Source organism: Python bivittatus, unplaced genomic scaffold (assembly GCF_059951505.1).
Source record: "Python bivittatus isolate LINGU-HERP-01145 unplaced genomic scaffold, Pbiv_v1 ctg000170_np1212, whole genome shotgun sequence".
Taxonomy (NCBI): Eukaryota; Metazoa; Chordata; class Lepidosauria; order Squamata; family Pythonidae; genus Python; species Python bivittatus.
The window spans coordinates 1,033,331-1,045,366 of record NW_028277039.1 but is presented as its reverse complement, the minus strand read 5'-3'; the positions used below and the strand labels follow the sequence as shown (position 1 = coordinate 1,045,366).

Below are 12,036 nucleotides of genomic sequence, written 5' to 3'. Positions count from 1 at the left end.
AGACATGATACCAAATCATCAGAGCAAATTAGCTAACTACATTGTTTTCAAGAGACCTTCTGCTTCTAATCCCTGCCCTTTCCCATTAATTCTTCTGCCTTTTTGTTTTTTTGCCACAAAAGGAAAAAAAACCCCTTATCAACACAGGTTAGCTCCACAATCTCAAATGAAGGGAAATGCTTGTGTGACTGGAGGTGCACAAGAAAAAAGAGGGCATGAATTTAATTGCGTAGAGACATGTTATACGCACAAGGTAGGTCGAATTATTGATGGAAGAGATGGAACAGTGGGTCAGGAAGTGCTTTTTTTGCACACTGTATACAGTTTAAATAACAAAAAAGAGAGTTTGGTCATACTTTTGCCACACAGTAGGTCCAGTTGTAAAAGAGAGGATTTCAGAAGGGTTTTACATGTTGCAAAAATGCCCAACAAGGCATTGACCTCAAGTTTCCCGCAGGGAACCAAGGACCTCCTCCTGTTTCAGGCAAAGAGCACGTGGGGCTTCTTGCTCCCAGACAGGACTCACCATCCACCACCTCTGGACGTCCAGCGGCAAATCCACATTCTCTTTGGTCCACACTGGGGAGATGTTGCTGTCATAACGGTTGTCAAACCAAGACGTGTCAATGGACTCGATGGCGCACCGGTGGCAAGCACACCTCTTTACCAAGAGCCCCTCTTTGCTCAGGCGCTGCATGCCAGCATAACTGGGCACAAGCTTCACCCGGTGGAGGCCATTCAGCCCACTGAGATCCAGGTAAGCCATGCTGTGGTGGGAGTAAGTGAAGAGCAGCGACATGACAAAGACAAGCAGAAAAGCTGTGGAGAGGAACCAGAAGCGCAAGGAAAACTTCATGGCGGGCTATGAGGAAAAGGTCCCTCCCTTTGCACTGCTGCAGAAAACGGAAAAGATGCAAAGAGGAGGGAGGAGGCGGGGAGCAGAGAGTAGAGACAAGGGAAGAGAAGCCCAGGGCTGGCCAAGAGTTTGACTTTACGAGACTTTCTGCTGGTTCTCTGAATATTTCTGAGACAAAGGTCATGAAAGTCCAACAGCAAGTGAATGGCAAGTACCAGGGGCAGACCAGCCAGGCAGCACCAGAGACGATTCCTTTGGGTCCTCTTACAAAAACAAGATCCTTCACCTTTTGGAACTCCAGACCTTTGATTGCAGAAGAAAAGCTGTCTGCTGCAGCGCTCACAGGGCCTCCTTTCTGTTTGAGTTTTTAAAAAAACTGCTTTGAAAATGTCTCTGTCCAGAGAAAAGGTGACCCTTTTCTTTTTGGAGGCAGGAGAGTGGGACTGCTCTGACTCAAAGGAATATCATGGGCCTCTCTGCATCTTCTTCCTCACTTCAGGATGCTGCATCTTACACAGAGGAAGGGAGAGCAACCGCTTGTCCTGTATCAAAGCAACACCATCCTTGAAGTTAAGAAGCCATGTTCTCGAAGCCCTCTGCCAGGACTTGGTGAATTGCTGCCACTCCCCATTGTTGTGGTTTGCCTCCGAGGAAGCCCTCTGCTTCCCGTGGCTGAAGAGAGAGCAGCACATCTGCAGCAATGCCACAGACCAAGGCCTCCTGGTTGGGCTGTGCTCACCCTGTGCCCTTGGCTGGCAGCACCCGCACCAGGGTGGCACAGGTAACTCCCACTCAGTGCTGCAGCATCTTCACTAGCGTGGCGTCTGCCAGACATGGAGCTGCAGTGTGGCACCTCTTTGCACTCCTCCTCCGTGGCCTCAACTTTTCAATATATTTCTGGCAATAGCTTAGAGAGTCTTGCTGCAACCAAGACCTAAAACTGGAAGGAGAGGGGGAGAGGGAGGAGGAAGAAGGATGTGATTACACAATAAAACAGATAGGCAGCAATCAAGTCAAATCCACACCAGCCCGGTGTGCCAAAGAGTGTGGGGGGGGAGCAATGCCTTCCGGCAGGAAAAGCCACCTGCAGCTGGCCCCCCAAGAAAGCCACCCTTTGGGTCATCCACAAGGAGCCCTGCCTTTGGCAGCCTACAGGCAATTGCTCTTTTCCCGCTGGGAGCAAACAAAGGGCAGTTGTCAGCTTGACCTTAGGTCCTACACAGGAAGATGTGATGTTCTAATACTTCAAGGGAAAAGCTCCTCTTATTTTCAGTATAAAAAGATCAGAACACTTAATGATCAATGCTGCAGTTTGCTGATTTCCTGCAAAAGTCCACATGGACAGATTTTCTGTAACTGAACCAGCCTCTGCAGTAGAAATGCATGCCTTATGTTGGGAGTTCCAAAAATTAAATGATTCCCCAAAAGGACAGATTTTTCCAGTGAAGTACCACCTGCACGAGAGCAACATAAAGGCTCCAGTCAGTCCCCACCCCCACCCCCCCCCAGCAAAGCAGCCAGATTTTCTTGTTTGCCCTTCAAGGAATCCTGGTTCCAGCTTACTCAGATTTTTCTGGTGGCCAAGCCCACAGCTTCTCCTAAGGGTGGGGTATCATATTGATGAAGAGAGAGGGACTAGCTGAGGTAGAACTTCCAATTCCTATGGCCCTCCAGCAGCAGAGGAGGGCTTGAAGTAGGCATCCTTCAGTCCAAACAGCCACTAAAGGGAAGTTATATTTTTCTACCACTCTCCAGCCTCTTGCTCTTTTGGTCTGAGATGCAGTCAGGGCCAGAGCTGCAAACACCACATTACTGGGCTCCTCAAGCAGACTGTGTGGCATGCCGTGGCCCTTCCCATCTGCCCCTTTCTATGACGGTGTAAAGGCTGAAGCTGATGTGATTCTCAGGCCAGACAGAACTGTTATGCCAACCTGGAGCAGATGGCTCAGACTCTCAAGGCAAGAAAAAGGATGACCCAAAACCCATTGTCTCCAAAGAACAGAAGAGAAAAGCCTAAAATTTAAACCTATATCAAATCCTTTCTTCTGCACTAGGGAGATTGTCTGTATGTATATCATTTCTTTCTGTCTGCAATGGAGCAACTTATCCAGGATTGAATCTGTGAAGCTGTTACTGAATTGGGGGTGGGTGGGGGAGTTTCTAAAGAGTTGAGATTTATAGAAAGGTTGAGAGAGGAAGAGTATTGGGAAGAGGCAGGAAACATGTCATGGAAAAGCTCTCTGGATTTCCACACTGCAGGCTAAAAGCAAAGCATTTATTAATGGCATTGCTTGAGCAAGAATGAACAGCAAAACTCATTTTTTGACCTTTACAGCAAGTGAAATGCAAGAAGAGTTAACACCCACACATTGCCAAGTGGAATAATGAGTTCTAGTGATCATAGGGCGCCATAAAACTACCTGGCACCCAACTGTCCGGGAACCTGCCCTTCCTCCCATTTTGGATCTCATTTCCTCCACCAGCCAACTCTAGGGCAGCCTGTCCTGTGCTTCTGGGCTCCCACGGCTGCAGGCTGAGAAGAGAAACCCAGCACCTTTTCAGGGCTTCCTCTGCTTGCTACATTCTGGGACCGGGGCAAATCTCCACAGACCATCACCCTTTGGGAACTATCAAGGTCTCCTCTGGCGCAAGATCCCTCTGGGGTACTTAAGAGCCCCCAGCTTGCCGGGACCATCAGCTCCAAGAGCAGAATCACTTTGGGCCACAGTGACACAGCACTAATGAAGTGAGGCAACCAAAGGGGGGGGGGTGCCTTCCTTTTCAGGGCTTTCTTTCACTTTGGGGGGTTTGGAGCATGTTAAACAAGCCAGTCATATAGCATTGGTATTGCTTGCTATTTCAAAGAGAGAGAGAGAGAGAAAAGAAAGGAAATTGTGTTGCCAAATTTCAGAAGACAGATGTTGGGAAGTTCTGAGATCTATAGAAAGAGGCTGAGGGCTGCAGGTTGCCTATCGCTGCCTCAGGGTATGTTCAACCCAGGTTTTTCTTTCATTCAAAGCATGTGCTCAGCCACATAACCATGGTTTTTCTGTACTGGCAGTCTGGAGTGCCATAGCAGTGGGATCCTGCTCTGGACAAGATAATCCCCACAGTATCTTCCAACCCTTACATCTTGTGGAAACATGGAAGCGTTATTTCTTTTAATGGGTGACAGAAATCTGTTCCTCTGGAATCATGTGCTCATTGTAACTTTGAAACCTGCAGCTGTAGAGCGGTACGGCCAACAGGAACGGGGTTTCTTTTTCATCAAGGCTTCCTTTTAAATTACATTAAAAACAAAGGAACATATCTATGAAAAGCTTCAGGTTAAAATGTGAAATCAACAGAATAAAGAAGGTGGAAGGAGAATAACACAGTAACAAATGTTTGAGACTGCTTGAAGTCCAGAGGAGGAGGGGGACAGGCAGAATTTTTAGGGCAGCTCATGTAAAAAGGAGTAAGGGGTACACCACCATAAAGGCCTTGCCCCCAGGATCAGCAACTTGACCCAGAACTCATTTTCTCCCAGCTTGTAGTCTTTATTATTTACTTCAACATCTTTCTAAGGGCCTGATCAATAATCAGCTTTGCCCTTAAAGGTTTTTTTATGTCATCTTCCTTACAGTTTTTCTTTGTTGATTAAAATTGGCCTTTCTAACATCTATGATTTATGTTTGACTGTTTTGACTTCTTTTTTTTACCAAACTTTTGGTTAAAATCAATAATCCTAACAATGCACAAAGTTCCCACTACTTTATTCAACTCCTCCCTTAGCAAAGACCAGATCCAACACAGCAGATACCCTCATGCCTCTTCACTGTTTGAAATCCCCAACGCGAGTCAAAAATTTATCTGATACCTTGTCTTCCAACGGATGTCTGGGTAGTTAAAATTTCCCATCATAAACACACCATGATTTTGTGAGGCCTCAGTCAATGCATTTCTCCCTATCCTCTCCTGACTGGTCTGGTGGCTGGGAAAGACCTCTGGGCAGGCAGGTCCCTTCCTGACATGCACTGCTCCCACACCGCCTCTCCTGCTTCTCGGAAGCAACGGCAGGCGTCTTCCTGGGACACCAATGCCTAGGGTGGCCTGTTGCACCCACCAGCCCCAAACATACTGAGAGGCCTGTGCCTCTTACAAAAACCAGCCAGGGAGCAGGAAGGCTCCTGTTCAGCCCCCTGAGGGATTGGAGGAGGCTCTTCTTGCTGCTGGCGGGGGTGCAGCCTGCCAGTTCATTTCGACGAGGGTGGATGAAACACATCGACACCAGCGCAGAATATCCCTCAGCACAAATGGAAGTTGAGAAGAAAGAGTGGGTAGAGCTAGCAGAAAACATTTAATGAAATAAGGAGCAATCCTACTGATGCTCCACATTTTTCTCTCCGGGTCATGTTTCGGGAGCCTTATGAGGGAGCATCACATCAGAGGGTGGCATTTCTTGGAAATTTCCTGCATGTCAGACAGGCTGATTTATCCAATTAATAGGGCCGCAGCCTCTCAGCCAGCATCTGTTTAATTAACTGCATGCAGAAAAAAGGCACAAAAGGGCTTTTCTTCCTGTCCAGCTGTGCGGAAGCTGAGCGGGAAGGCCACGCTCCATCCGGGGATTCCAACAGAAGCGCCGTGGAGAGGATTCTTGCAAGGGGCAATGTGGCTGCCCCCCCCCATGGCCAGCATCTGGGCCTGCTCTGCTACTGCCATGTTCCCTGGCTTGCGATCCTGGAACACCAACAGATCTACCCTCTTCCTGCATCCTCCTGCTCCAAGCGAGGGTCTCCCCCCTCCTAATTTGGCTCTTAGGAGTCCCCTTCCGTACCTTCCTCGGTAGCCCCACGGCCTGTCTCCACTCCAGGGACGCAAGGCTGAACCCAGTGGTGGGGTATGCCCACAAAGCGAGCACAAGCATTTGCTTCCATTTCCAACCCATCAGTCCCAGAGAGAAGGTGGAGGCTGCTGGCCCCAGACCATGCTATCAGGCTACGGAAGCCGCCCCTCACTTTTCAGGAAGGACACGTGTGGATGAGGGCTGAATGGGGGCTCTCACTCAAATGGGGGCATTTAAAGTGCAATTTGATATGTTTCCACCTGGTAAAGATGGGGCAGAGGGGCTCTGGGGGCCAGGCTGCCTTTGCTCTCCCTCGGCCTGGCCACAAAGACCAAGGCCCCCGCTCTCCCCAGCCATGGAAGATTTATTGTGCCAGAGATGGGGCCCTGAAAAATGCTGAGCTGGGCCCCTCCCATACACTGCTGACGCACCTGCCACCTCTGCTGGCCCCGTTCCTTGCTTGCCACACATGCCCCCCCGCCGAGCTGGGTGAGGGCACTGCCCTCACGCCCCAGAGTCTGCCATCAGCCAAGTGGCCAGGACTGGGAGAAGGGAATGGCCAGTGGAAAGCGTTCAGGCAGGGCCCCATATATCAGAGCCTTGGCAGAGACCCAGCAGCAGAAGCCCCCCCTCATGGCTCCTGAAGGCTACCTTGGAGAAGTAGGGGAGGTGGCTCTGGCCCCCGAAGTGAGCGTTGCCAAGGGCGTCCCACAATCTCTGGGAGGAGAAGGGACCGGCTCCCCCATCATCCCCTGCCTTCTCGCCCTTGAAAAACAGCGTACGAAGGTGAATTGGTGGCCAGCGGTCACTCTCCAAGGAGGAAAGAAATCGGGAGGGACTTCCTTATGAACCTTGACAGCTGGCACAGGCCTGCCCTCCCTTCCACCCAAGGCGGCTCAAATGTAGGATGGGAAGCTGTACCCAGATCCCCGTCGAGGGCCCAGGGACTGGGGGCCTGAAAGAGCCGTGCTCTGCAAGTGGCAGAGGCCCATCGTGCAGACCACTGGGGTCGTCCCAACCTTCCCGTGACTGGCAAAGGAAGAGGTGGCTCTGGGCGACATGGGGCCGTGGCTTTGGAGATGCAGTGGAGGGATTTAAGCTGCCTTGAGCAACTGACGGGAAGGTGGGATATAAATCTAAGAAATACATTGCACAGGGCGAAAAAATGCCCCCTTCACTTTCTTGCAGAAGTTTGGGATGAAAGTTCTGAGTTGTTGGTGTTTTAGAGCTTGGAAGCCCACTTAGCCTGTGGCCGATCAGGGATGCAAGCAGTAGAAAAGCTGCTTGTTATCAAACCCCAGCCGGCAGACGTGTGGAGAACAAGTTTTCTGCTGACACATTGTGTTTCTCCATAATAAAAGCAGAACCTGCTTTCCTTCTAGATGCCACATTTTTTGTTCCAGGAGCTGCTGCAGCAACAACAGTCAGGGCAGGGGGGGGAGAAGGCCATCCAGGTACCCACTTGTGCCTCCTACCTTGTCTCTTGGGAGCTCCAGGAGCAGGGGAACAGCTTGGTCCCTCAGCTCCAGAAGCCTCTCTCCATCTGGGCAATGCTCCCCATCAGGGTCCCCAGGGGCCCTCTGTCCCTGCAATTTCATCCCCCATTCTTCCTGCGCCTAAGATGCGGCTCAGCTGGGCTGGGCTGGGGGCCGGGGAAGACAAACTGCAGTCCTACAGCCACGAATGCATCTATGCTAGTCTCACTGTCTCAAGAGTAGCCTCGGACTCCCTGTCTCCTGCAGGCCGGCACTGCACCAATGGACACTCCTGACAGCTGGCAGAACATTCTCTGGCAGCCAGGCCAGTGGGAGGCACGGCAGGCCTGGGCTGATCTTCAGCGGAGGTGGCACAACGGCCCCTCAGCCGCATAGTTCAACCGGCAGGTTCAGGGGACGGGCAGCTCCCCACTCCAAGTTCCACCACAAGCCCATTCGTGATTGTAATTGATGCTCTGACCCTGAGCCATGAGACAGGGTCAGTGGCGGAGACCTGCTCCACACGTGGCAGCGTCCACCCTGCACTCAAAGCCTGGAACTACAGCCACCATGACGCAGCCTGGTCTGGCTGGGAAAAGGGACCTGCCAGCAAGATTTGGAAACTCTTCTTATGCTGATGAGGACAATGAGAACAAAGAGAAACGTACTGTGGGCACATGTAAAGTTCCTGCATCTTCACGAGGAAAACAGTTCATGAGAGGACCTGCTTCCATCAGAGCGCTCCAACCCTGACTATGCCATTGACCCACTTGTTAGATCAAGCGGAAAACCACTGACCTGCTGAATAAAGGCCGAAGAGGCCTTAGAGAGAGGCTAGAGAGTTCCAAAGGAAAGCAGCCATGAAAGGGCTTATCCACAGCAAGGCAAGCCTGGGCAACTAAAACTCTGTTCAGAAGAATCACAGCTTGGAGGAACTTCAAGCATCTAGTTGCTCCTCTACAAAACATGAGAGTTGCCACCTTTCTGGGCTCATTGTTACTTCTGAAATTTAACATATACTTGAAAATATTTCTGAAAAGCATTCTTCCTGATCCTCATGAGGTGCAACCAACCTTCCACAGAAGCCCTTCGGGCTTTTGTTCCGGTAGAAACCAGAAAAATAATAAATGGGCAGCAGGGCTCTACCATGAAGACCTTCAAATATGCACGGCATGTTCATGTTGCTCCCTGAAGATTACAGAGACTGCTAGAGAGCCATTAATGGAGGGGCAACACGTATACTTTCTAATTAAATATATCCATGAATGACAACTGAAGAGAGATTATAATATCAGAAGAAGGGGCAATCATTTGGCCACACTGTTGCACAAAGGGAACGCAGCTTCCTTAGAATGAACAGGACAGTAGTGCCAAGGACACATGAATCAGAGGCGGCCCTGAACGAAGAAACGGCTTCCAGGTTCTGGCACAAGGGACCAGCACCGCCCTGCAGCCAAGGACGAAGGAGGTGGGGAAGAAAGTCTACGGACAAACACCCCAAAGTGCTGAGGGGAACATCGGGAAGGGGGAAGCTTTGAACCAACTATGGTTGGTAAGGGACTCTAGGAATAATAAAAATGGTTTTGCATGTGGTTACACTGAAGGGAAGGGGGAAAAAATAAAAGTAGCCCAAGTAGCTGCTCAGTGAAAACAGCAAGCTGTTGACCAGAGGGTGGCAAAGGAAGAGCCGAACAGCTCAGCCACTCCTTCCCCTGGGCAACTGTGGCAGGTGGGCCAAGGCAGGACTGAAGCTCCACAGAAACACTGGGAGTCAGGGAACCCTCTTTCTTCTGCAGAAACGTAGATCTCCAGGAGCAGATGAAGTGTATCCAGGGGGCCAGACACTGTGCTGGTCTTTCAGAAACCCTGGAGAATTGGGGAGTGCCAGATGGCAGGAGACCTTGGAAAATAAATGCCAAAAGCCAGAACAAATATTTCCAGACTCATCTTACTTCTTGCTTACCTTTGATTGTGGGGATGCTGTAGACATAGTACTGTATCTCTTGACTTTGACAAAGTACCTCATAAGATCACAGGCTGGCTGACACGGGAACAATCCTACCTCTTCTACTCTAGGCATATGTAAGCGCCTCTCATTTTTTCATAGGTGACTATTTTATTTATTTTTGTTTATTAAATGTATGGCTCACCCCATTGCTTGCCTAACTGCACCCAACCGGAAGAAACGCCCCACGTCACTAGTGTCTGACTCGTCTTGCTAGGAATCAAACTGCCAAGATGATAATTCCCTTCTCAGTCCCGAAACGGAACCAACCACCAGCTCCATGGACCGAAGAAGCTTCACTGAAAGAGAAGTCCTCCCAGATTTTGCAGGTGCTAGCAGCCATGCTGGCCAGGCAACATGCTTGAAGCTGCATTGGGGACACAGAGTTTCCTGCCAGTACTTCAGGGATATGTCTAAAGGTGCCAACAGCTCTCCCACCTGGGCAGGCAGTAAGGCACTGGTTCCCGTGGCCTTTTAGCCATCCACCCTTCCACTTCGCCACAGGGATTCCCTTGCCCTGCTCCTCCTGACTTGGTCAAGTAAAGAGAGCTACTTTCGGTGCCTCTGGACTTCCCACGACCTTGCAAGTGTTTGACTGCTGGGATAAGCCATGAACGTGACAATTTAAGGAGAAGAGCACCACCAACCCAGTGCAGGGCAACAAGCAAAGTTCCTGCAGTCCTATAAAGGGCTAAAGAACTGATGGTCATATTATTTCTGTGGCCTACAAGCCACTTAAGATCGAATAATACATTATCCTTTTCTGGTTCTGTACATTAGAAAATCGGGGGTGGGTGGGAAACAAAGAGGCAAGGCTCGGTCCCAGGAGAAGATGGGTTTAGACACAAAGGCTGGAAGGGTCAGCCTCATCCATCCCTGCCCAGACAATCTTTCAAGAAGCCACTGCTGATGGGGAGCGACAGCCTGACCACAGTAAGTTTGAAGGCTCCCCTTTAGTGCTGAAAATAAAGAATGAACACCCACCCCACCCCACCCCCGTTGCCGGAATGGTGATTGCTGCCCACTCGTGCGCTTCTTTGGATCCAGAGAACAGGGCAGAGCTGCAAGGACTGAGTCTCGCGGGGAGGGATCACACCCATCACCATTCTGATGGCTAGAAAGGTGCAAAAGTGAACAAAAAGAAGCACAAGGCGGATAGCTAAAGCCATACAAGACAACACACATTTATTTAAAAACACGATTGTTCAGAAACCAGCCACAGAAATAGCAGCACCTTTAGAAGGCAAGTGGGAAAGATCGTGCACAATCCAAAGGGAAATCAAAGAATTCGTCGTGTCAGTCTTTGCTGCACAAAATATCACAGACAACCACATTAGGCCCAGCTTTGTATTTGCCTGGTTGCCCCAGGCAGCAAGAAATCCCACCCAGGCTGGCAGGGGAGGGAAGGATCACCGGCTGCGCTCTCCACCGGCTGCGCTCTCTGCCAGGCCCCTCTGGATGGGGGAGCGCGTGGTCCAGCTGAGGGCAGATGAAGGACCTCCTTCCCCACTCCAGTAACCTCCTGGTTACCAGCCTGTGGTTCTGTGCTAGTCCCGGAGAAGCAGAACCTTCTTTTCTCCAGCCAGGACAGAAATGAATGTTCCCTGCCCTGTTGCAGAAGAGAAATCAGATGAGCTCTTTGTTACTAAGACTGCATTTTTTCAGTTTACTCCACTTTGCTAAGTACCTGACAATACTGCAAATTAAAAGGGGGTGAGGCCATATAAACATGTTTAAAAAGTGGGTGAGAGATTAAACTTAGGCACTAATTTTGTTACATTTTATAAATTCAAATTATGTAACTCTTAATTCACACACTGTTAGCAATCTTCATCCTGTCACATCTGAGTTAATCCCCAGGTTTAACATAAGGAGAACGTGCACAAAGTTCAGCTATCCTCACCTACACACTGGAGCATCTCCCTTGCGCTTACAAAGCTCCTGGGGGATGGAAGGGGGGCTGTTGCCGCGGGTCAAAAAGGCGCCTCCCGGCTGCAGGAGCTCCACTGTGAATCGCAACCAAGACGAGGAAAAGAGCCCCGTGTCTCACGATGCAAACCTCAGCCTTTCCTACCCGAAGCCTGAGGCCGAACGTGAGGACGTGAGGGTAGGGGGTCACGATGCACATCTGGCCACCTCTCCCTGCCACAGACACCTGTGCTGTGAGCCATGGCTCACTGCAGGGGTGAAACCAAAAACCGCACCATAACTTTGTTCTGTAAACCTGCCATCGCAAAAGGATTTAATGCAGTGTGTTTGGCTTTGGATTAGCCAATGGGGTATGCAAACCATAGTTTATGGTTTAGTATGTTGTGTGTAAAAGCTATTGTGGCTTATTCAAATCACCAAGGTTAAAAAAAAACATGGCTTAGTGTAATGTGTGAACGCAGCTCCTTAGGGATGGGGAAGTCTGTCGGCCAGAGCTATTCCCCTTGTTCAAGCTCCGGGTCCCTTCTGCATGGGGGGGGGCATTGCTCCCCAGGCCTGTTGGGGGCTTCCTAGGCACCTGACGGGACCAAGTGAGCTCCCTTTGCCCTGGCCTGAGTGTGGTCACAGCACAGTGGAACTCAAAAAAAGTTTCCTAGGAAGCCAAAAGGTGCTTTTGGGCATTGGTTCTCCGAGACCCCTCCTCTCCTGCTGGCGGGTTACCCTGGACATGTGACGTGGCTGGGCAGCGCTCTCAGTTCTTCTACTGAGGCGGAAATCACGCTGGAGCAGAATCTCCCCAGAGTTTTGAGCAGAAGCCTTTCCCCAGCAAACCTTCCCAGGATATCCTATATGTCAAGCACCTGCTCCACCAATGGCTGGATTCATACAACACGCTAAAGCTGGATTTGAAAACAGTCACAAATGACCAAGGGGCATTAACCAC

At 50.3% G+C, this 12,036-nt stretch overlaps 1 protein-coding gene across 4 annotated transcripts in view; it reads right to left on the bottom strand.

Annotated features, from left to right (window-relative positions):
• ST3GAL2 (ST3 beta-galactoside alpha-2,3-sialyltransferase 2) overlaps positions 1 to 12,036 on the bottom strand; it is a 29,938-nt gene that overhangs the window by 16,143 nt on the left and 1,759 nt on the right. For 2 of the 4 annotated variants that reach the window (XM_088135403.1, XM_088135404.1), the window contains exon 2: positions 527 to 1,796. The exons of 1 other annotated variant lie outside the window; for it this stretch is intronic. In XM_088135403.1, the coding sequence (XP_087991529.1) occupies positions 527 to 856 (330 nt within the window). In that variant the 5' untranslated portion in view covers positions 857 to 1,796. 4 annotated transcript variants of the gene reach the window in all.